General features: G+C 39.1%; 1 protein-coding gene across 6 annotated transcripts in view; it reads left to right on the top strand.

The window, feature by feature from the left end:
• Positions 1-20,823, top strand: part of KCNK2 (potassium two pore domain channel subfamily K member 2) — a 222,614-nt gene extending 201,791 nt beyond the window's left edge. For 5 of the 6 annotated variants that reach the window (XM_027614022.2, XM_027614025.2, XM_027614024.2 and 2 more), the window contains exon 7: positions 17,191-20,823. In XM_027614022.2, the coding sequence (XP_027469823.1) occupies positions 17,191-17,508 (318 nt within the window). In that variant the 3' untranslated portion in view covers positions 17,509-20,823. The remainder of the gene's footprint in view (positions 1-17,190) is intronic. The other variant, XM_027614021.2, reaches the window with a different exon arrangement.
• Positions 20,824-26,564: the final 5,741 nt, after the last annotated feature.

Below are 26,564 nucleotides of genomic sequence, written 5' to 3' on the forward strand. Positions count from 1 at the left end.
TAAATAGCTTAAAGAAAGAGCAATTAATATGCTCTGTACAGTTTAGTTTTTAGAGCTCTCTGGGGCAGCCACTGTGCTTCAGGCAGAGATTGGATCTGGAGATAAAACGATGACACAGTAAGACATACTCTCAGGCCTCAGTGACCAGTGTCCAATAGGAAACATGATAGACAAAAACCAGTAGCTACAGTACAATACATGGCTATCAAAATATGTACACAAATAGTGTTTGAGGGGATCTTGGGGGTGGTGGGAGAGTATGGGGAGGAGTCAAGAGGGACTAATGGGCTTAAGATACTAATGGACCAAGAGTCTAAGAGGCTCAGTGAAGTCACAATTTAGAATAATGATGGTCAGAGAGTAAAGATCTAGAGAGATTGGAATTATGGTCAGAGATGAGGTCAAGAATAGGGACAGGTGGATGGGTGCTCACCTGCTGCAAAGGTTACAGAGCTGGGAATGGTGGAAGTAGATGTTGGTGAGGCTGTTGTGCTAAGTGAGTCATTTATGGAGGTTGGAATTTCCCCAATATGGTGGAAGGAGCTGCAGTGCAAGGGATACTTTATAATTAACTACCTATTTTACCATCTCAAATCTAACATGACCCACATGGGATTGTGATAGCCCCAGTCCCCAAAATATCCTTCTTCTCTCATGTTCCAGTTCACACTAGATCTCACTTAAAATCTTTTCTTTTGCTCATGCCAAAATCTTTTCAATCACTCTGGATACTTTACTATTCCTCACCTCCATGACTCATACGTCACAAGTTCTAGGGATAGTATCATCAAAACACATCAGTGCTTCCCTCTGCTCCATGTCTCTCCAGCTCCAAAGTTACCATATTAGCCTGTCTGACCCCTACCGCAGAATCCTACCCAGATGTCTGCCTTTCCTCTCCATCTCCCAGGGATCCATTTCCTTTCTCCAGTGGTCTCCAAAAGTTTTACTGAGTAATTATTTGCAAAAAAAAAAAAAAAATGAGTATGTGCCTCTGCTGTGTGCATGTTTACTTATAAGTTACATACATGTACTACCATGTTTCTGTACCGATACATTATATATTTAAAATACATGCAAAGGTAGAAATGTTAAAAGATGAAAATGAAGTCATTTAAAAATGTTTTGTTTTCACTGATAATAAAAAAAATCTTTTTTGCTTTCACTAAAAGTTATTAATAATGAGGACAGTACAATTTGAATGTTCCAATACTTTTTGAGATCTTGGATTTAACACTCCATGTTATAGTAACTCCCAATTCTACTTCACATTGCAGTTTATTTTGATCCTTGATTTAATAGCTGTTGTGTCTGGAAAAAGCTAACTCACATAGATCCAGATGAAAGGAGGACTTTTTTTTTTTTAATTTTGCCTGTGGTACACTGTACTCACTTTTCAGTATCATTTCACAAATTGTGCAAATGGCTTTCCTAAGCTAGGAAATAGCCATCTTTACTGATGTCAAATGGTTATTTTTAATGCTAGTCCATGTTGAATATCCTCTGAAACTCTTTGTTTGGGAGACTTTTCAACAGTTTATAAAAACCTTCTTCCAAGTTTACTAAAGTATTAAGACATATGATTTGATAAGTGGCACTCTATATAACAATGACAACATTTCTAAACACCTGTTTTAAAAAATTCTTTTTCCAGGGGCCACCTGGGTGGCTTGGTCCAGTCGGTTAAATGTCCGACTCTTGGTTTCTGTTCAGGTCATGATCTCAGGGCTGTGGGATCGAGCTCTGAGCCCCATGTGGGACTCACGCTGTGAAGAGTCTGCTTGGGATTCTTTCCCTTTCCTTCTCCCTCCCCATCTGTCCCTCTCCCTGCTCGATAGAAAACATTTGTCGTCCCAGAGTAGCTTATCAAATTTTAAGAAAGAAAAATGCATAGGTGATCTTTAAGTGTTATACCATGAGGCAACTATATGTCAGTGCCTAAGATTTTCATGGCTACATCCCATCTTATTACTTAGTATTACAGAAATTCTATGTAGAGATTTTGATTTTATAGAAGTAACCACATTGTTAAGAGCCTGTAAATTCTAATACACCAGAAAACACTGACAGCAATGAAGTGAGGGAGCCCCTGCCAACCTGCCCATTGTTGAAATCCCGCCCTTTCCTCGTCATTCCTCCAAGGTCCACAGGGACCAAGTGAGGGCACCAGTGTCATTCCATATATTAAATATTAGTAGCAGCCTAACAAAAATAAATAAAAGTTGAAGTCCTATTCTTGTCTCTGCACTCAGGACCTTTTTGTCAACATATGTGGTGCGTGCACAGAAACCAAAACCCCAAACTGACATTTTTATTCTCTGCTTCAAATTGCTCAGTTGTCTTGCATTGCTCTGAGAATAAATTCAAGATCTTTGCATTAACATGACTTCTGTGGTCATGCATAATTTGGGCCCTGCCCACCTCTCGAGCCTCATCTTGTGGCTTCATTAGACTCGAGCTATATGGACCACCTTTCAGTTCTCTGCACCAAGCTCTTTTCCACATGTGTCCCTTCCCATCCTCTCCCTTCCCACGTGCTCTGCTCTGGCCTTGACCGCTCTTCTCCAGGCTCATTACCTTGCTGACTACAGAGATCATTCTGATCTGAGATCAAATGTCACATCCCTCCAGACGTCCATGTAACCCCACCAGTCTAATTCTTCCTCTTCCTTATATGCTGTCCTGACATTCCTTACTTTGGCTTAACTGTACTTAATCATGATTTGCAATTATGAATTTACTTGTGAAATTATTTGTCTGTCTCATCCAGTAAGCACTATGAGGGCAATAGCTTTTCTCCTAACATTCCATTGGGCCTTTGCATCATGACGCTCAGTGTCTGAAATAATACTCTCTACCATCCTCTTGTCTGTTATCTGCCAACCTTCTTGTGACATCCCCAAATTCCTTTGGCTCCTAGGACACTTATTTGACAAAGCTCTATTAAGTGCCTACAAAGTGCCTCTACTGGGCTTGGCAGTTGTGATAAAACAGTACACAAAATGAAACTTATGAAACATAGGAGTGGTCTTCCACTTTTATTAACATCAATGTTGAATTTATTTCATATAGCAGGGGTTCATAACCTTTTCTGGGTCACAGAAAGTTTGAGAGTTTGTGAAGAGCTCTGATCCCCTTACCCACTAAAAAAATGCACAAATCCATCAAAAACTAATGATGTACTGTATGTTGGCTAATTGAACATAATTTAAAAAATGCACAAATCCTCATAGTCTATATACAGTTGCAAGAGTTTCATATGGTCCCTGAAGCTCACGGTTGGGGAACACATCCTAAATCAATCATGTTAAAAAGTACCAAAATATTTACATTCTCTTTGCAAAACTCTGGGATAGAGGAAGAGGAAAAGTGAAGTGGAGAATAAAGGAGTGAGCTACAACTGTGTCTCTGGAGGAGGCTAAGGGAGTGGGCGGGCTGACCAACAACATAGCTACGAAACAGTGGTTCAGAGCAGGGGTCTTCACACTTCTTGTGTTTGAACTCCCTGAAAGTATTTTGAAAAGTGAAGTCTGTCCATGCATATTCTTATGTTGAAATCTAAGATTCTTCATTTTAGGTTAAATAGTTTTAAAGGATATAATTTTCAGTGAACTTAGACACTGACATTCAACTACAACTATGATCTATCTTTTTCAGTGTACCAGTGAAATACAGATATCACGGTAATTGATACCCAACATAAGTCTAAATAACACATGAAAAAGCTCTTCTCATTCTACCCTCTTAGATGGCACACAATTTTGATTTGTCCCATTATCTGGATGTTAACTACAATCACAAAAAGTAGTGTCTGCCAGGCTTCTCCACTATAAAGTTACTCCTTTCCCTGTGTGATTATTTTTTGAAGATTTTATTTATTTGAGAGAGATAGTGAGAGCACAAGAGGGAGAGGGAGAAGCAGACTCCCCGCTGAGCAAGGAGCCCGATGTGGGGCTCAATCCCAGGACCCTGAGATCATGACCTGAGCCAAAGGCAGACACTTAACCGCCACCCTGGCACCCCTTCCCTGTGTAATTAATACACATTTTGTGGGGAAGTACTTTGAGATATTATGGTTATCCCTTTCATCCTCAAACTTATATATGTGTGTGTGTGTGTGTATGTGTATGTATATACACACACACAAATATATACACATTTATGTATGCATATATGTGTGTATATATGTCAGTCTACTATAATCAATGGGCTATAATCTGTTACAAACAGCATTTATTTTGATCCTCACGTAGTCCCAGACTTGGCTAGTGGGAGCCCCTGCAAGCTGTCTTCTGTGCCCTTTGGTGTATCCCCATTATTCTTTGAGCAATTCTTTACTTCCTGGCACAATCATATGTTCCTGGGTCAACTTAAAATTTCTCTGCCTGGCCTCAGAATCATTCATTTCTCCAAGGAGCCATGGTTTCCTTTAGTGGGTAATGGTATTTAGAAACAGAGATTTGGGTGCTCATTGCTAATGGTGCTGTTATTTTCCCAGACACTCTGAGTAGACAAAGCTAAAGAAGGTATTTTATATTCATGAATACACATATTTCTACCTATTTGATATCTATCTGTGTATCTTGAAAACTATGAGGATGTTAACTGGACTTTGGTGAGCATTTTGCAATATATATGAATGTCAAGTCATTACACTATACACATGAAATTAATATGTCAATTATACCTAAATTAAAAAATAAAAATTACAGAAAAAAATGGTATCCCCAGTTGCAGTCTGACATAAGAGTTCATTCTAATTTCCTGCCTTTTTTTTAGAGAGGGAGGGGGGAGGGCAGAAGGAGAGGAAGAGAGAGACTCTTAAGCAGACTCCACACTGAGTGTGGAGCCCAGTATGGGGCTCAGTCTCATAACCCTGAGATCATGACCTGAGCCAAAAATCAAAAGTCGGACACTTGACTGAGCCAACCAGGCACCCCTAATTTTCTGCTTTTTTATATTTGTAATTCCTTTTCTGCAGTGAAATATCCAATTCTCATTATTCTCCATCAGTCTCCTTGTATGTCACCACTGCTGTCCCACCCCCTACCCTTCAGGGATGCCCTCTCCACCCCATTAGGTCTCCAGCACTCTGTGTTGGGTTGCCCTTATATGGGTTGTCCCCCTCATTCCTCTCAGGCTCTGATACCCCACATTGGGCTGCCACCCCATTGTGCAGGTGCTCCTCTTATGCTGGTCTAACTCTGATATGCCACTCTGGCACCATGGGCCCCTCCCCAAACCCGCCCCACTGATGTCTCCCAAGTTCTGCTTCACCCAATTGCTTTAGGGCTGAGTTGTTTCGGAAGGAAAGCAGAAGACAGAAGAAAGCAAAAGCATTTTTTTAGTGCACAGGTCTTAGTCCCATATGAACATAAAATGCCCTTTTGTTATAAGTAAGCTACTATTTTTTAAAAGATTTTATTTATTCATTTGAGACACAGAGATACAGAGAGAGAGAGAGCGCATGAACAGGGGGAGAGGCAGAGGGAGGGGGAGAAGCAGGCTCCCTACTAAGCCAGGAGCCCGATATGGGGCTCGATCCCAGGACCCTGGGATCATGACCTGAGCCAAAGGCAGACACTTAACCATCTGAGCCACCCAGGTGCCCCATAAGTAAGCTACTATTAAATCCAGGTTTCTTGAGAGAGTTTTGAAACATCAATTTTTTTTAGCTTATTTATTTATTTATTTGAGAGGGAGAGAGAGAATCCAAAGCAGACTCCACACTATGCATGGAGCCCGACGCAGGGCTCGATCCCAAAACCATGAGATCATGACCTGAGCCAAAAACGCAGAGTCAGAAGCTTAGGGGACTGAGCCACCCAGGTGCCCCTGTTTTGATTTTATTAAATATATAATGAATATGTTTTGTGGAGAATGATTATAAAGCTTCACCAGCCCTTCATTCAGTTATTACTTTTAACTCGTATTTGTCACACAGCTATATACCTTTAAGAAAAACAAACACAGCACTACCCCACCATCAGCCCATGATAGAGTTTCCACATTGTACTGTCAGACAAATATCTACCTACTATAACTCAGTCATGAGCACGTGAAATTTTATAAAAAGTACATAAATTATATTGTTTTATGAATTTTAATATCCCTATCTTTACAGTACAATAAAATGTCCTGTAAGTTGGACTGAGCTCCACAATACGGATTGTCAAAGTAACTCTAATACCAGAGGGGAGAATTTCAAGAATGTTCAGTGATAGGGGCACCTGGGTGGCTCAGTGGGTTAAGAGTCTGTCTTGGGCTCAGGTCATGATCCCAGGGTCCTGGGATCGAGCCCCACATCGGGCTCCCTGCTCAGCGGGGAGCCTCCTTCTCCCTCTCCCTCTGGCCCTCTCCCCTCTCATTCTCTCCCTCTCAGATAAATAAATAAAATCTTTAAAAAAAAAGAATGTTCAGTGATACATTGACAATATGTCGCACCTATAAAAAACTTAAGAAGTTGAGTCTACTGTACAACAAGTGAATGTCTGATTTTGCAGCCCCACCTTATCATTAAAGCGGTTAACATTATATATAATACTTGCACATTTTTACAGGAAAGATACTTAAAATCACAGTATTAATATTAGTATTGTTATTTTCCTTGACATTGTTTTATTAAAACTATTGTACTTAATCTTTGCACAATTATGTTAATATGTGTGCTGTTAAGTGGAGAAATTGCTAGCTAAAAAAAGTAGTTTAAAGAGGCCTTATGAATATTACATACAGTTTCCTGAAAACTAGAGAAAAACATCATGTACTATTCTGTCAAGATAATGTGACACTTAGTAATCCTTTTATTTGATTTTTTTTTTTTAACCTGGTCGGTAAAGAGAATACTTTGAATTGTTCTTTTTAACAGTGCAGTTCAACAATACAGCAAAATGTCAATACTTCAGAAAATGAATTAATAATAATTATCAGGAATTACAGTCTAGGCAACCTCTGAAGTTGGAATGCAAAGTAGCCTTCAAATTATTTTTACACATTTAACCAGAGGAATGTTTTCAACTTGGCTACCTGCTTTTCATATTTAACTTTCCTCACGTCATTAAGGTCTGTATTTGAGCACTGAGAACAATAAATTAATATTCCGCTGTCAAAGGGATAGGATAATGCATTGGACAAAGACAAGAAAAACCTCTTAGTTTCATTCCTGGTGAAGAAAATTACTTAATGGCCATTCAGTCCTAAATGGTCAGTTTTGCTTTAGATTCTTTTGAAGACATCCCTTAGAGAGGCACCTGGGCGGCTCAGTCAGTTAAGCGCCTGCCTCCTGATTTTGGCTCAGGTCATGATCTCAGGGTCCTGAAATCGAGCCCTGTGGACTCGGTGCTCAGTGCGGAGTCTGCTTGTCCCTTTCCCTCGGCTCCTCCCCCACATGCATTCACCTCTCTCAAAGAAAGAAAAGAAAAGAGAATAAATAAGTATCTTTTTTTTTAAATCCCTTAGGGAGAAGGTTCTCGGATATATCCAAGTTATTCTGCCCATGTCAAAATGATACAATGGAATATTAGCCATAAAAAAAAAATGAAATCTTGCCATTTGCAACAACACGGATGGATCTAGAGAGTATAATGCTAAGCAAAATAAGGCCGTCAGAGAAAGACAAATACCATATGATTTTGCTCATATGTGGAATTTAAGAAACAAAACAAATGAGCCAAGGGGAAAGTCGAGAGAGAGAGAGAGAGGCAAACCAAGAAACAGACTCTTAACTATAGAGAACAAACTCGTGGTTAACAGACGGGAGGTGGGTGGGCAGATGGGTAAAATAGGTGATGGGGATTAAGGAGTGCACTTGTGAGGAGCACCTGGTGTTGTATGTAAGTACTGAATCTCTATATTGTACACCTGAAACTAATGTTACGCTGTTCTGTTAACTGGAATTTAAATAAAACTTTAAATCAAAGGTTAGATCTGCACATTAAAAAAAAATGTTTTTTTTTTTTAAAGAAAAGTTGAAGCTCTTCCAAGTATTACCCAGTACTTGAGTTGGCTTTTGTTAATGGAAAAATCTTACAAAAACCTTACAGAGTTTCAGATGGAAATTCCTCATCTAGTTATGAGTCTATGAAAGGGACTGGCTTACCTATAATGAGTGATTATTGTTCATGGTCATCTAGTTATGAGTCTATGAAAGGGACTGGCTTACCTATAATGAGTGATTATTGTTCATGGTTAATTGAGCATACATAAGAAGAAAAAGCCAATTAGAATAGAAAAATAGAAGGTAGGGTAAGGTCTGTAGGGAGAAACTGACTAGCAGAGATTATAGGACTGCAAAACATGGCCGTGTCTGTGAACTGAGAATGGAAGGGAGTCATTCAAGGGAAATGACTGGTGGAAAGAGATTTGAGGGGAAAAATTTTGAATTGCTATCTTACCACAAAGGACCAGTGGAGTCACTGTTGCCAAATTTCTAAATTACACCACAAATTTACCCTAAAGTAGCTGCCTGAAAGTAATTGGAAAAAATGTTGCTGAGCTATTCAGTGTTTGGAACTGGAAAATTTAGAATATTATCAAATTTTTTATTATTACTCATCTATTAATGATCTGAAAACCAAAACTCTATAAAGAATGTTGTATAATTTCAAAGCTCATGGGTAGGCAGAAGTAGGGTAGTTATGATTCTAGGTGAAAAGCTGAAGCACAGAATACTGGGTTTTCCTATTTAATAGAAATGTATGGAAGAGTAAAAGACTTGTTTGGTCAAAGTGAAATAGTTAAGGTAAATAATTTGGGTTAGAATTATTCTAAATTTGAGGAATTTCACAAGTTCATTTGATAAATTAAGCAAATTAAAATGAAATAATATTTAACCTCTTGGTGATTGTTGAATTTTACCAAAAACAAAACAAAACAAAAACAGGACTCATGAAAGAGCATGGTTGAAAATTGTAGAGCCCCTTGTATATTATCTAAAATTCAACAGCAATTTTTCAGGTAACTCCAGCTGGTGGGGAGACATTGACTCTTACCATGTTGAGAGGACACTTAGATGACATGCAACCTAGAATCTAGTCTCTTATCAAGACTCAGGATTATGTCTTCTTGTCACAGAAGCTTGGTTAAGAAACAGATCAGAAGGGAAAAATTATAAGGAATCACTGCTCCTCACAAATCAGCTTTACTCTTGGGGAAAAAAAAGTGGCTAGCATTGTGCAGAATTGTTTGAAGGAAAATAACCTTAGAAATGCAGTTGATAAAGACAAAACATTTAAAAGACCTGTAATTTAAAAATTTTCAGACTGAGAATATGGAAAATTCTCTTTAGGTCATTACACCTTCTATTACTAGGAAATGACTATTCTGGTAAAGATTGACCTGGGGTAGAGACAAGGAAGCCTTCAGAAGCGAAATCATTAACAAATATGAAAGTCATCACACCTAGATGCATAGTAAAGTATAATGAATTATGCTTTAGTAAACAAGGTAGAGTTAAGATTCAGAAATAATGACTCAAACATTCTCAGTCTTTTTTTTGGGGGGGGAGAATTTTTTAATTCCTTTGTTGAGGTATAATTGGCATACTACATAACATTACTTTCATGTGTAGTAGATAATGATTCAATATTTGTATATATCGCAAAATGATCACCACAGGTCTAGTTAATATCCATCACCACACATAGTTACAGAGTTTTTTTTTATCTACTTTTAGATCTACTTTTAAGATCTACTCTCTTTGCAACTTCCCAATATGCAGTACAGTGTTACTAAATATAGTTGCCATGGTGTACATTACATCCCCATGACTTATTTATAACTGGAAGTTTATACCTTTTAACTCCTTTCACCCATTTTGACTACCGCCCCCCCACTCCCTGCCTCCAGCAACCATCAATCTCTTCTCTGTAACTATGAGGTTGGGTGTGTGTGTGTGTGTGTGTGTGTGTGTGTGTGTGTGTTTTAAGATTCCACATGTGAGATCACATAATCATATGATACTTGTCTTTCTCTGTCTGACTTATTTCACTTAGCATAATGCCCGCAGGTTCCACCCATGTTGTTGCAAATGGCAAGATTTCATTTTTTATGGCTGAATATTCCTGCGTGTGTGTGTGTGTGTGTGTGTGTGTGTGTGTGTGTGTGTGTGTGTGACAGTTTCTTTATCCATTAATCCACTGATGATCACTTAGGTTGCTTCCATGCCTTGGCTGTTGTAAATAATGTGGCAGTGATCATGGGGGTGTATATCTTTTTTTTTTAATGTTTTATTTATTTATTCATGAGAGTCAGAGAGAGAGAGAGAGAGAGAGAGGCAGAGGCAGAGGGAGAAGCAGGCTCCCCATCTAGCAGAGAGCCCAATGTGGGACTCGATCCCAGGACCCTGGGATCATGACCTGAGCCGAAGGCAGACGCTTAACCATCTGAGCCACCCAGGTGCCCACATATATCTTTTTGAGTAAGTGGTTTCATTTTCTTTGGATAAATACTGAGAAGTGGAATTGCTACATCATATGCTAGTTCTATTTTTAATTTTTTGTGGAACCTGCATAGTGTTTTCCACAGTGGTTGCAGCAATTTATATTCCCACCAAAAGTTCACAAGGTTCCCTTTCTTCACATCCTTGCTAATACCTGTTCTTGTCTTCTTGGTACTAGCCATTCGAACAGTTGTGAGGTGATATGTCATTTTCGTTTTGAACTGCATTTTCCCAATGATGAATGATGTTAAACACCTCATGTACATGTTGGCCATCTGTATGGCTTCTTTGGAAAATTGTCTATTCAGGGGCATCTGTGTGGCTCAGTCGGTTAAGCATCTGACTCTTGATTTCAGGTCAGGTCATGATCTCAGGGTTGTGAGGTTGAGCCCCACATTGGGCTCCCTGCTCAGCAGGGAGTCTGCTTGAGATTCTCTCTCTCTCCCTCTCTCTCCCTCTCTAAAATAAATAAGTCTTTAAAAAAAAGAAAAGAAAAATATCTGTTCAGATCCTCTGCCTATTATTTTAATTGGATTAGTTTTTTGCTGTTGAGTTCTAGGAGTTCTTTATGTATTTTGGATATGAACCTCTTATCAGATAATAGGATTGGCAAATATTTTCTCCCATTCTGTAGGTTGCCTTTTCATCTTATTGATTCTCATTTTTTCTTTCTTTGTAACATTAAAGATTCCTTCAAGGTTCGTTTCACTTTGATACCTGGATAAGAAAAATTCCCAGTGGCAATTGCAATCCAATTCTGATGCATGTGTTGAACAAATAAAAAGCATTCCATAGAGAACTCTGCCCTCACAAGCTTTACTCAGGGCTGGGTATGCTGGACACTGAATGTGCATAGGTAGTACTATAACATCAGTAAGGGGAGATTTAAAAGGAAAAAAACTATTCAAATTGCTGCAACTCAAGAGAGTCAGCGCTAAGCCCAGGGCCTGGTCCATAATAGATATTCCTTACGTGATTGTTGAAATTTACGGTTTCCATTTTTACATACTGTTACTCTTACTACCCTTGCCTATATACGTTCATTATTTTGCACAGTTGTAATCAAAATAAAGATATAATTGTATTTCCTTTATCACTTTATTTAACACATCATAATAGAAGAAAAGGGTTTCTATAGATGAGGATGTCTCATAAACACTGATTTCTTAAATGACCTTTATTAATCTCAATATTATGCTATTAAAAATATGGTTCAGGGGCACCTGGCTGGCTCAGTCGGAAGAGCATGCAACTCTTGATCTCAGGGTCATGAGTTCAAACCCCATGTTGGGTGTAGAGATTACTTAAGTAAATTTTAAAAACTTTAAAAATATATATATGGTTCCGAGACTATCTTTATACATATTTTTTCCTTTGGTGAAAATTCTTGCCCAGAATAAATTTCTTTAGAGTAATTGACTTTTATCAAAGGCTATGAACATTTTAGTGATTAGTAAAATTGATTTATAAATTGCTTTCTCTTCAGGCTATACCAACACACACTGATACAGAACATATGCACCTTTTCTGGAGAGCCCCTGAGAGTGTTTGTACACAGGAAGAGGGCTGTGTCAGTCAACGGTCACAGATTTCTCACTAGTCAGTCAGAAAGTATGCAAGAGCCTAGTTTGTTCAAATTACCATGTTGGATACTTTTATGAGAAGAAATAAATAAGATGCATTGTCTCTGTCATTAAGCTTACCATCTAGGTTGGGGAAACTAAACTTTATTCAATCACACTGTCCCAAATGCTGCAGTGTGGGATGAGTGGGTAGAAAGGCTGAGCTTGATAAGAACTTAACCAATAATCTTTACCCTCAGACAATCTGCCTTGTTGTTGGTTGGTTGGAGTCAATGGGGTGATAAATACTCTTTATGGTTACAGATGAGCCTCCTGTGAACTTCATTAATTACCAGTTTCTAGAACAGTGAACTTCCATCTTTCTTAGGTCATCCTATCAACCTTAAGTGATTTAGGAAAATTGCTCTAAAAGCATTGAAATATATGGCAAGTGCTTGATTTTAAATTATGTTGCTACCATTCCAAGGGCCTTCTTTGTATTATTTGAGATGCTTTAGAGGACGTGAACTGTAGGGCTTGGAACCACTACTGAGGAGGCAAATACCACTATAATCATGAGACTTTGCTACCTTAGAAAGCTATAGATGCTTAAAAAGTATTCATAGTTGCTGACAAAGATGTTGGTGATTCTCTAATGTAAAAGCATTCTTTAACTTTAAAGATTACATTCCACAAGAATGGTGGGGTGGCCTAGTCAGGTATTGTCGTGCAGAGTGGTGAGAATGATGACAGAGGTTAGGGGGCTAGTGGGGAGAAGGGAATTTAAATGATTTTCTTCACATTGAAGATGAGACATTGGTAGCATCACAGACTTGTTAGAATGGTGAGATTTTAGAAAGACTAAAAAGTCTGAGGAAACATACTTTGAACCTTCACTATGAATAGATCCAGCTGCATCTCTCTCCTGAAAGGAACAGGATTCTCCCATTAGAGTCAACCAAGAGGCACATCCTTCTTATTGGAGCATGTTTCCCAAACATGATTGATTTTTTTCTACCATTTGTCCAACAAATACTGAATTCCAGCTATGTGCACTCTTCTAAGTTCTGGGAAAGCTGAACAAGATATCCCTCTCTATTGCCATGAAGCCAGGACAGCAATTAAACTAGTAGCTGTAATATACATCAGTAACGCTAGAGAAGTACAGTGCTGGAATGATCCTGACATAGTCTGGGGTAGGGGGCGGTTGGCAGGGAATGGTAGACCTGAAGAGATCTAGTTCAGGTTGGGTAGGAAATGCAGGGGGCACTAGAGAAGGACTGGGAAACAGTATTCTGAACAGAGAAAATCATGAGCAATGAATGAATACAGGCAAAAGAACGAGTGGCATGTTTGAGTAAATAAATGTTCGGGATGGCCCCCCCAGAGTAGACTTAGAAGTGAGGCTAAAGAGGTAGACCCTAGACCATATGAGCCACTAAATCCAACTTTAAGAGTTTGGATTTTATCCTAAGGGAAACGAGAATCAATTGAATGGTTTTACACAAGGGAAAGTACCTGATCAATAAGAGTTTATGAAAGGACACTCAAGACTGTTGCATGGATAATGCATGTGGAGGGAGGTAGAGTGAGGCTGCTGAGGTAGTATTTCAGGACAGGACCACAGTTTTGACAACAGGAATGGAGAGAGGTGAAAGGAACTGAGAGAAAAGGTGGTGTAAATCAGCAAGGCTCAGGGCTGATTTGATGTAAGATTGAGAGGAAGAACAGAGGATGATACTGAAGTTCAGCTTGGGAAACGTAGTGGTTAATGGTGCTGTTCACTGTAATAAGAAATTAGGTAAGAACAGGTTTGAGGAGTTAAATGATTTCATTTGGAGAGAGGCTGAGTTTGAGATGCCTGCACATCATCTAAAGTGAAGGTGTTTACCAAGCAGTCAGTTATACAGATACAGAATTCGGTAGGGAGATTAGACCTAGAAATATGGATTTGGGAGTCATCCATTGGAAGGATAGGAGAAGCAGAGAACCCTGTGGAGCAGAGCTAGTCAAGGAAAGGCTAAGAGAAAGCAGCCCCCAAGTTGACTGAGAAGAATCAACCTGAATGATAAAGCAGGACCTTGAGAGGGTGCTGATTTGGTAACTAGGACCAAAGATTGATTGGAAGGGAGGGAGGAGTCAGCAAAACCCTTTGCAGCTGTGAAGATCGGGCAAAACAGGGACAGAGAATGGTCCACTGGATTTAGTGACAAGGATGAGAACAGTTCCCTTCCAGGTTAAAGGGCAAGTGACTGTAGCATGCCATAGTCTTCCTTTTCTTGTAAAGCAAATCACGTGACCTGGACGCACTGTGTAAAAGTTAAGAATTCCTGGAATCGGGGGGTCAAGTGTATGAGTTTTAGAAACATTAGCTACGATCTTTTAGGTGCTATTTTTTGCTCATTTTTGGTCCTCCGCTTTGTTACTAAGTGGTGTAGATTGCTTAGTTTTAGGGAGATGAAATACTATTTGATTAAGTTATTGAAAGATTTTTTTTAATAAAAATCCAATGAAACAAAAATGTTTTAGTGCATAAGGATTAACTGTAATTATCCAGAGTACCACAAACATTAACATTTCAATCAAGGAAAGTTTGACTTATATAAATGTGACGCTCTAATTTCATTGAAAACAAAAAAAAGCACCTTCAGAGTTTGAATATACAATTTTAGCCCCATTGACAGAAATGGGTCTGTACTTCAGGACACTGTTATTTGGTCAATAATGAATACATTGCTATGGACAATTCTATAAGGTCAGGATTTTTTTTTAAAGGAATGGGAATAAGTTAATTATTTTGATGGTGTTGGTTTCATTTTTGAGGGACTCTCTCTGATTTTTCTCTTGTTTTTCTGCTTTATTTTCAAGCTTTGAGTTTGAGTGGCTATGTTCCCTAAATCCAGTATCATGAAGACTAGTAGAAAGATCAGGGCACAATAGAGAGGGAGCAGATACTACTGTTGGTTTAGATAAGTAGCCCGAGGGCAGATACTGGAACATTCTCCCAATATCTTTAGGAAATTATGGCAGTCTGTCCTCACCCTAGTATAACCTGCTACAGGATGGATTTCCATACGATGTGAATTTTCCTTGTGCTCCTCCAAAAGATGTTTAGTCCTTAAAATTAGTAAGATTGTACTGGCAAGGCAGAGTAATAGGATGGAACTAGACCTCCAAGTTTGAATTCTGGCTTCACCACATATTTACTGTGTGTCTTAAGTTTTTTAACTTCCTAGCCTCAGTGAAATGGGGGAAATAATAGAATCATCCTCATCGAGTTGATTAAATAAGTTAACATTTTTAAAAAAGAACAACACCTAGCACAGTAGGCACTGTATATACGTATAGAATTTTACACAATCCAATGACATAGACCTTTGTTAATAATTAGAATCCTTTCTAATATGAGTAAATGTTTGAGGTTTACATTGAATGCATATTTTGAAATATTATTCCAGCTATAGTAATGAGTAAAAGGTAAACATAAACACTCTCTTGCCTTGGCCTTCCTTTGACTGATGAAATACATCACCCAGCGTATCTGGCCAGGATGACTGTTCAGCTGTATCTTAAAAAACAAACAAAAGATTTTATTTGAGAGAGAAAGAGAGAGAGTGTGTGCATGAGCACAGACATGCACAGGAGTATAGGGGAGGGATGGGGGAGAGGCAGACTCCCCGCTGAGCAGGGAGCCTGACACAGGTCTTGATCCCAGGACCCTGAGATCATGACCCAAGCCAAAGGCAGATGACTGAGTCACCCAGGCACCCCTGTTCAGCTGTATCTTTTATGTGCGCCGTCAACATGCCCAAAGCACCTCACGACTTAAAGATCCATATAACTCAGGGGTTAAGTAATCCATTGCCTTTCTGGGGAGAGCTGCAAAGAGACCTCTGACCATGGTGCCACTGGATGCTTAGAATATGTGAATTATATTGCAGGGGGAAATGTCCCATTTTTTCAGTTCTGTATCACTTAGTCTATATCTGGTACTCTTCCTTTAAGCTCTCAAAGTACCCTTGGCAAGCTATAGCATCACCAGCCTCATTGTCATAATTAGTCATTGTGTAGTCCTTTATATTTTAAGGATACAGACACACACATTTCTCCTGCGAGATAGACTGTTATCACCCTTATTTTATAGATAAGGAATCTAAAGCTCAAAAAAGGTAAAACTGCTCGCCAGTGGGCACACAAACTGTGAGTAATAGAGCTGAACCGGAGGCTCTCATCCTACATCCCCTGTTTTTATCAGCTGATATAGACTAGGAGGTAGAATAATGGATACTAATAGGGAGAAATGACTAAAATTGGCTAAGAGAGGGGAAAAGCCATTTGCAAAACCATGGTTAATAGAAGACCATTTTTGTAAAGATATTAATGATAATCAAAATGGAGGTGGCAGAAAGTACTGTTAGTGTAGGGAGAAGACCTGTGTGCCATAAGACGCCTGTTCTACGCCCGAGGAAGTGAGTAACTTCACCGATTCCACAAACATTCATTGAGAAACTAGTCCTTGGACTTACTCTCCAAGTGGGCCTCCAAGTGGGCTTCCCAGTTCTCATTCCTTTGCTTTCCCTGAAAGCAGAAACAAAATATTTTACTGCTTATTCAGTAAACAGAGAATTCCCCACTGACCAATGTGGGGTTGGATACAGAGCTCTTGCACACACCACTTCTGCTCTCTCAAACCTGTGTTTGCATCCCGAGCACACAGCGTGGCTTCCAGAACCAACTAGGTCACCTGGGTTCACATTCCAGGCTTTGACTTAGGCTTGCTGCTCCTACTGTGTCTCAATGCCTTTTCTACAAATACTTCTTGAAATTACAGATGAAAAAATAACTCAGAATGTTTTAAAAAGTTAGAGATTGCCATTTTACAGCTGCAGAAGTTTCCATGGCAGGATCGGTGTACAAAAAAACAAGCACATCTAGTACCTCTAATACAATCCGGGTCAGAGAGTTTTAAGTTCCCAAATTAATTTTTAGAGCCCTGTCTCTAGAAGGTGGAGTGTCGCCCTGCACAACATGCCTAATTACACCAATTCTCAGACCTCCTGTATCACAAAGGGCTACTACCATCTTCTTGTTTGAAAAAAACACGAGAATAAAACAATCCGAAGATAAAGCACACAAAATGCTGACTGTCATGTGGGTGTCTCTCTGTGTTTTCTCTGCGTGATGCTCCAGGTGGGAGAGTTCAGAGCCCATGCTGCTGAGTGGACGGCCAACGTCACGGCCGAGTTCAAGGAGACCAGGAGGCGCCTGAGTGTGGAGATCTACGACAAGTTCCAACGCGCCACCTCCATCAAGCGGAAGTTGTCCGCGGAGCTTGCCGGGAACCACAACCAAGAGCTGACTCCTTGTAGGAGGACCCTGTCCGTCAATCACCTAGCCAGCGAGAGGGATGTCTTGCCTCCCTTACTGAAAACTGAGAGTATCTATTTGAATGGATTGACGCCACACTGTGCAGGCGAGGAAATTGCGGTTATCGAGAACATTAAATAACCCTCTCTTTGAAGAACCTTAGGTGTAGCCATAGGTGAGGACTTCTATATGCTCTTTATGACTGTTGCTGGTAGCATTTTTTAAATTGTGCATGAGCTCCAAAGGGGGAAAAAATAGATACACCCATCATGGCCATCTACCATCAAGAGAATTTGGAATTCTGAGCCAGCACTATCTTTTTGATGATGCTTGTTGAGCAGTCCACTTTCTTTGACAAGTGGAATAAAACAAGCAATGTCTGATGCCTTTTGTGCCCAGACTGTTTTCCTCCCTCTTTTCGTAACGTGCCATAAGGCCTCAGAATGAATTATAATTGTTTCTGGTAATCACGTAGCTTCGAGGGATCAGTCCTTAACTTTTCAGGGTCTACCTAACTGAGCCTAGATATGGACCATTTATGGATGACCACGTTTCTTTTTGTAAATGGCAAGAGATTCATATGCAGCCTTTTACCTAAGAAATTTTCTGTCAGTGCCTTATCTTCCGAAGAAACAGAACCTCTCTAGCTAATGTGTGGTTTCTCCTTCCCCCCCTCCACCCCTAGGCTCACCTCTGCAGCCCTTTATCCCACAACTCCCGTTTGAATACCATACCTTGCTGGGAACAGTGTGTAAACTGAAGTGATGATGCCCAAAGAAGGAATAGATGCCAAATTAGATGGACATTGAAGCAACTCTCAGAAATTCTAGCGTTAAAGGCACTGCAAAGAAATGAGGTGCACAGATGGCCCCTCTGAGTATTTATTTGACTCAGGTACCAGTGGTACATATACACAGTATAATTATTTCCAGCCCGGTAAAATGGGCTGCTCCAAACAGTCCCCCTTTTTTTTTTCCTGGCAGTATTTGGAAGTTATCATTTATTCATCGCTACATATTTTGAAAGGTGGAAGCAAAAGAAGAAAAAATATCTATATATGATCTGACAGAAGAAAGCGGTTAAACACGGATCTTATTGGAGGTGATTTAAGACAATTGGTGTGAATTACCATTCTGAGGAAAAGAAGATAGCACGATATTAGCATTTGCTAATAAACATTATGCTGCCAGCACGTCTTTGCTTTTTTGATGTGGAAGTCTTACCCGATTTTCTTTCCCTGGGTGACTTTTGCCAGACAGGGGAGGTGATGCTGTAGTCGGAGCTGGGCACAGCCTCGCCTTGTGTGGGTGTCCCTCTGGAGCTGTGACTGAGCATGAGAGCAGAAGTTGAAACTGGGATCACTGTGATATTGCACATGGGAAAAAAAATGCAGATTGCAAGCATAATTCATCTTTGACATTAGAGAAAAAGCTGTTCTAGCACAATTTAAATCTTGAGAGCTTTTTTTTTTTTTTAGATAGAAAAGGCTGATAACCCTTTTTAGTTGAATTTTATATCCTGTAACTCTTTGGAGGTTTCCAAGATTCAGAAGAAATTCATTAAAGGCACCTAGTAGAGATTGCTACTCTCTTTTATTTTCATACTTAGATCTGCTGTACATTGTATATATAATTTTTCAAATGCAGAAAGAAGATGACTTCCCCAAATACAATTGCAAGACATTTCTTTTATTCGGGGGGTGAGGGTGGTGGAAATATCAGAATAAGTGGCATTCGGATTAGGGTCTTAAAATATAAACCAAGGATCTTAAAAAAAAAAACAACATTTAAATAGATGCTTATTTTCCCAAATTTAAATTTAAGCTAGAAATGTAAATATGCAGTTAACTTGTTGAAGGTACTTTTATAAACTTAAAAAATTCTAACCAAAATTTTAGAAAGTCGGGCTCTTTTAGAAAGAAAGCTACACCCATTTCCTCAATAACTGTTCTGACAGTTCCTATGGTGGAATGCACCATGTATAAACTGTGAATTGTATTGACAAATAAAGTTTGTAATTAAAGTCAGCATTTTCTGAGTCTCCTGCTTGCTGCTGAGAATGGAGATGGGATTCTAGCCGAGCAGAACTCCAGGATGTCACCTTTCATGCTGAGTTTTCTGTGGCTCCTTCATTCACAATATTCAAGAAATATTTTTGATGCGGTATTACTACCCTTGTTAAATATGTGCAGAATGTTCTTCTTGGTGACTGTTAATCAAAAGTAAATATCCTGACATTTCCCTTTGGAAATATGATATTTTAAATAGCATGTAAATTCAAGATTGTTTCTACATTATGACATATTAATGTCTTATTTTATCATTGTAAGACCTTATTTTGACACTGAAGTAATCTGAATGCCAAACATCGGCACCTGAATATTTTTTGTAAGGGAAAAAACAATCAAAACATCCTGGCAGTATCAAAGCCCAAAGAAGTCAGTTGCCAGCTAATCTTCTAGACCTCATACCCCAAATATTTGAACAACATACCTTATCAATATCTTGCATAAATGTATTGATTCATTCCTAAGCACCTTGATGCTCAGTAAATGTCCTAAACCTGGTTCCCAACATTATCCTCAAAATTGGGGAAAATCTAAGAAAAACTGTATATCAATTTTATTTCCTCAAGCTTTAATGTGTTTACTTACTGTGGAGAGAACATTGATACAGATTTTGACATAGTCTCAAATTTTCTAGTGAATTTTTTTCATTGGACCGGTTTTAAAAGTAGTTTTGCCCTGAAGAATATCTGAAAAAAAAAAGTACTAGAACCAGCAAGAATCAGGAACTCTTTGATATGAAATCTTAGACGTGGATTCTAGATAAGAATCCTCTACCTTACGGCTATTACATGTAAAAGTGATTATTTTGGAGTTCTTTCAATTTCTTATACAAATCCATATATTTTGCTACCTAGTTAATGTCATCCACCCTTTTTTCAATAATATTTCACTTTTGTAATACAGGAAGAAGTGAAACTTCTAAAGCCAAGAGAGAACTGAATAATTTGTTTCTTAGCCATCAATAAAGTGGGAGCAGTGTGTATGGAGGGCTTTGTTTCTTTCTCAGATTCTAAGGAATATGTGACATACAAGAAAGACTAAATTCCACCTCACTTTGTGTAAAAAAATCTGTGGAATTCTTTGATTCTTAAGGCTAGAGTTTCAAGCAGACTAAGGGAAATTTTAGATGGAATACCAAAAAAAAAAAAAAAATTCATCCATTCTGAAGACTTGAGATACCTATTTATGCCTAAGAACTACAGACCTAGATCAACTTACATTGTTTTCCTTTTTAAAAAAATGTTTGCTGTTCTAGTAAAATCATAACTTATTTGTGGTTTGCATTCCTTATTAAAGTACGAGTATAAATTTGCTTTTGTATAAAGTAAAAGATGTCTCTATTTGAATACTCATAATTCCATTAAAATTAATATATGATTTTGCTCCAGCATGAGTTTACTTAAATGTCCTTTGATAGGGAAACTTACATATAGCAGGTGCTCCAAAAATGGTGATGCCCATCTGAGAACAAATAACATAAAAACAGGTGTTTAATTGTAACAGTCTGATGTATATTTGTGTGTAGTTCTCCCAGCTCCACAAACATCTGTCCTCTTCTACTGGGTTAGTGGTAATTGGGGCACAGATAAGTCGTTATTTCTCCAATTTACTTACAAGCTGGTACTAGTTACTCACTGTATAGAAGAAAAATCAAAGCCAATTCTTCAACCAGAGAGACTTTCAGTTTGTCATACACTTACTCCTTATAAGCAAGGGTTTCATTATTTTCATTTCCAAATTTTGGTTCACAATAGATACCATCAAAACTTTTCAATTATAATTTAATCTTGAAAATTTGTTTAGAAATTAATTGTAAAATATTTGCCAATACTAGTAAACGGATGCCTCTTATTAGTAGAAAGCTAAATACACATTTATTTCTCCTTGCCAAATGAAATTCAGCTTTCTCATGCTTAAATTTATAAGCAGTCTGGGAAGAAATCCATTATTGGGCACATTTTGAACTGTATCCAATAGAGAATATTAGTCACTTACATGGTATAATTTTGAAATTAACTCACAGAATAAACATTGGTTTTCATGTAGTTGATGCTTGACTTTTGCAGATGGTATTTCTTCTTACACTGTACAATTCATAGGGAGTAGCATATAGATGATTTTTATCATACTTTCTACTTAATTTTAAAACATTTTATACATTTAAATATTATTGACATCAGACTCTATGTTTCATGATTTTTCTTAAGAATTTTTAGATGAGCATTGGTGGCAATGTCTGGTCCAGATTCAAATTTTATCATTGCCCAAGTATCTCAGAGTTGGAAAGATAAAGCCTCAAGATACTGTCAATACATCTAATTAACCCATCCTGTTTCTCAGTCAGGTGCAGAAATCCAAAGTTTACACATGCACTGAGAAAGTTTAATATTGCCAAAGTCTAGCTATATACAAGTAGATTAGCCAAGTGTATAAATCTCTTCAATGATTATGTTGTATGTACAAACAAAATATTACCATGCTCATGGTTTACCAAGTCAACATTTTTCAAGAGCCTTTATTGTGCCAATTGCTGGAAATACTAAGCCAAATAAATGTCTACTCTCTGGGAGATATCAGTCCACGGGTCAGAGAGTGACACGCAGCACAGAGAAGAGGGAAGCTTCTCAGGGCTGAGGAGCTCTGACCAAAAGGCTCTTGCCTTTTTATGGACTTGGGAGGCCGAGGCTAAGGAAGAGGGAAGGGCTAACAGCGGAAAGCTACTGAGTCAGGGTGGAGAAAGGTCTCAACTGAGGGCCCAGTAAGGAAGTCTCCAAATGGAGGTGCCTGCTTCTGAGTCCTTGCCTGATACTCCCTCAGGAAAACCACAGCGGGCTGGTTGTGGGAAGGGCAGCTTCCCCCATGCTGCCTGCCAGGCAAAGGCTTGAAACTACCCATGGTTGGGTCTGAAAGACCACACACAGGATTTTAGCCTGGAGCCAGACTCCTCAGAAGGAATGGTGGTACCCATCTGAGAATTTTGGATTTGACACTGGAAAGACATTCCAAGCTTTAAAATAGGGAGTGATGTGAATCGATGTGTACTTTTAGGATGATCACTCTGGCAATGGTATGGGGTAGATGTTGAGCTAAAAGAGCTGGGATGCACCGCAGGAAGTCAGAGGAATGTGCGGTGGCCCCTGAGGAAGGGATTCATGTCTAAACCATATGAGGGCAACTGGGAGATGCTGATGCGTCCACCACCTTCACCTAAGATGAGGAACATGGAGCTAGGAGAAAGCAGGAGAAGATTCGACGGGGAGACTAATGTTTTGAATTTGAAGTATCCATGGGGTCACCAAAGTGAAAACCCGCAGTGGGCAATTAGAATACTCAAATGCTCTCAGGTCAAGCATCCCAGGTAGAGAAATGAATGTGGGAATCACTAACATGAGAAGTGCTGCATATTAATAGTGAGAAGCTGAAGTTACTTACCATAGTCAATAGCGTTAGGTAAAAGGCCCTTCTAAATGTTAACCCAGTTTGGGATGATACATGTCAGGTGTATTTCATTGCAAGTTAGAAAACCCTCTCATATGAATTACATAAGAAGGTTCTAGAACCTTTCCAACCTAAATGATAATCAAGTATTACTTTCGGGTTGGTACTACAGTAATCACACTACCTTTTCTTTATGGTAAATGGTTTTCATCAGCAAAGCATATATACGTTTGTGCTTTATTTTAGCCATGCCTACACAACTTCATTTGGTTCTGCTAATTTTAACATATGTTCCCAGGATATCCTCTTATCTTGAAAAGGAGAAATAGAACTAAGATATGGATTAAAATAGAAAAATACAAATGACAACGGACATGACAACTGTGGCAGGTACTGCTGGTGCCTGAACAGGATTCCCAGTTGACTGGACTGGTGGCCCCATGTCCCGATGCTCTGAGGGTTAGATGCTAACAGCTCACAGCTGCCCCCTTTTCTGCAGAGTAACCTTCTGCAGATCAGAAGCCGCCACTAGGAGGTTACCCAGCGCCAACCCCACCACAATGTGGGCAAAGCCCAGCCAATAAGTGACATGTGGATAGCAAAAGACAGTCATCCTTCCTTAAGGTGGGATTTAGTCTGTGCTGCAACTTACACTCCAGAGCTCTCTGGGGGACCATGTTGAGGCTAGACTCCAGCTGAGACCACATTCTTGCTTAGCACCTTCCCCTGCCCTCTCCTGCTTCCCTCCCTCCCTTTCTCCGGAGGGCACACTCCTAAATATCACATGCACCTGAATCCCTGTCTCAGACTCTGTTTTCATGACAACTATCAAAGTTACCTGTTGGAATAGCAGGTTAGATCTAGGGGAAGGAGGAATAAAACACAAAAATTTTAATACAGAGGTGATGACTCGGAGCCACTTAACATGGTTACCAGTTTCTAAGCAGCCCAAGTGAAAAGTAAAACCCTTATTAATGACTTGGTTCTCAATGTCCGCGATCAGAAAGTATATCCATGTCTCACGAAAACATAGCCTTTCTAGGGCTGAGTTCTAAAGTAAAAGTTTTATTCAAGGCTTCGTATAGGTAACAGAGATGCAGGAGAAAAAGAATACAATATCCCTACAAAAATGTTACACTGGATTCCATGACTATTCTTGCTATTAGTTCTAGATATAAGATAATGGCAGAGCACCAATTTTAGCTTAACGAAAACATTTCTTCAGCATGGGTCAAAACAATATGACCCATGTGCACATCTTTTGGGTATCTGAAGTAATGTTTTAAATTTCCATAGCAGAAATGTTTTTATAAACTTCAGTTATCTCTAAGACTAACCTGAAAATTGGATTTTAAAAGGCAAATTTCTGAGTCCCATCACTAGAGAAGCTCCTGAAGTAGGTATAGAGTAAAGCCCAGAAAATGAACCCCTATCTGCCTGTTCTCCAAGATTCACATTTTGAGAAACTAATATAGAACACTAGGTAGAAATGGTTTCTCAAATTTTCATTTATATCAACACAGTTTTCATAAGAATGGGATAGCAGAAATTTTGTGGTGTTATTCTCTGATATTTGACCCAACTATTGGCATGTGTGTGTAAATGGAGTATGGACTGGTCAACTTTATAGACTGAATATGCAGATGATAGGTCTGGAATTTTGGGTGCTCACTGAGGTCAGCCAAGCTTGACATGGCTCACAAGGAGGTTGGCCATGAGATGATCCTCTGTAGAGGTTAAGAATAAGAAAGGAGTCTATTCACAATTCATGTAGGAATTTATGGAATCTTCCTGATTGATAGTTTATATTTAAAAACGAACTTTTCCCTAGGGCCGGTTCCACCCTCATATTTGATCACTATTCTGCAGTCCACCAGGAACATTTCTTTTTCAGGTAGAATTCTGAAAATGGTAAGATTTGAAATGGCCACAGAAAACACACCAAAAATACTGTATGTCTTGAAATGACACAGCTGCGGTATAGGCTGGACAGATTTAAAGTTTTTTCCTTGGCTTCCACAGAGGTTGCAAAGTGAAGTGAGCTGGGTAAACCAGTCACAAAAGAGCTGAATTGGGGAAGTTCAGACACATACTGTGATAGAGGGAGAGTGATTAACAGCTAAATACAACACACCCCTTGGGAAAATATAACAATATGGCTTCTAACTAGATCAGTTTCTCAACCTCTGTGTTACTGATATTTTGGACTGGGTAATTCTTTGTTGGGGGGCTGTTCTACAACTTGTGGGATGTTTGGCAGCATTAGTGACCTCTATCCACATTGTGTATGTTGTAGTAAGGAGTTCAGTAATGTCAACCAAGAGGAAATCAAGAAAAGAAACAGGTGAACCTTTAATTAAATATATGCAGTCGAGAAATTCCCACAAACTAGGGAATGCTGTAAGAGAATTGATACAGATGGAGCATTTGTTCAAACCAAAGCAATAAAACCAATGAATGAGAAGAGCTAAGTTGCCTGCAATTTCTCCTGAGTTAACTTGACCTGATTCAGTGCTAAACAGAGACCTTCCATGATTAGCTTTAGATTAAGGAGAATTAAAGTCATTTTTGACACTGTGGTTTAAAATTCTTACATTGGTCATCTGTGGGCAGCCACTGAAACCAAGGTAAGTAGTCAGATACTAAGCAGTTCCATCTGCTATGCCTGCTGCAAGCCTGCATTAGTTAGGTCTGCATTTTGGAGGCTAGTGGCCTAGGGAATAAGACTTTCTCAAAACCCCTTTACCCTGAGAGTCATGTAAATCCTCTTTGAGCTTTTCCCAGCGTGTTCTCTGAGGAAGCCTGCTGCAGTGGTAATCTCCCTTGTAAAGGTCTTATCTCATCTGAGTCCAAGAAGCAATTTCCTTCAGCAAAATAAGGCTCTTGGCGTTTCAGTGTAGGAATTAAAAACTACATTTCCTATTAATTTGTGAATGCTGTTCCCATGGCAAGGCTGAATTTTAAAGGCTGTTTAATATTTGCAGTTTGATAATTTCTTACAATCAGCTATGGAACATGACCAACATTACAATGAGGTATTCCAATTTTCATGAATTATTTTGGCAATGGCTCTTAGCAGAAAAATATTTCATCGGAACTTGATCATTTTCTGCCATGTAAGCATAGCAGTGCCCCCTGCACACTGCAGGAAATGCACCGAAGATCAAAGACTTGGAGTGCTCTTGACTCTGCACACTACTTAACCAACTGTCTCAGGGCTTTTTCAAAATTTCTTTAAGTTGACTGCTCTGAAATTGTTACTTACCTAAGTGGATCTGCTCTCTTGTTAACGTGGCTGTGAGGAATCTAAGCTCTATGTCAGCCTTTCTCGAAAATATTTAGTTAAGCACTACCCATTGGTATTCTTTGGGGAAAAAATGTTTTTGATCAAAAAATTTGCAGTTCCACAACGAGCACCAGCAAGCTAAAGGCTTTAAGAAGTCTTACAGTAAAGAATCTGTATTAGTTAATTACCCCCCAAATTTAGCAACTTGAAACAGACATTTGTTTTCTCAGAGTTTCTAAAGATTGGGAATCTGGGAATGATTAGCTAGGTGGTCTGGCTCAGGGTCTTTCATGAGGTTACAGTCAAGCTGTTGGCCAGAGCTGCAATCATATGAAGGCTTGACTGGGGCAGGGAAATGTATGTCAAAGATGGCTCACTCAAACGCTTATTGGTGGGAGGCCCCAG

This window comes from Zalophus californianus, chromosome 10 (genome assembly GCF_009762305.2).
Source record: "Zalophus californianus isolate mZalCal1 chromosome 10, mZalCal1.pri.v2, whole genome shotgun sequence".
Lineage (NCBI taxonomy): Eukaryota > Metazoa > Chordata > Mammalia > Carnivora > Otariidae > Zalophus > Zalophus californianus.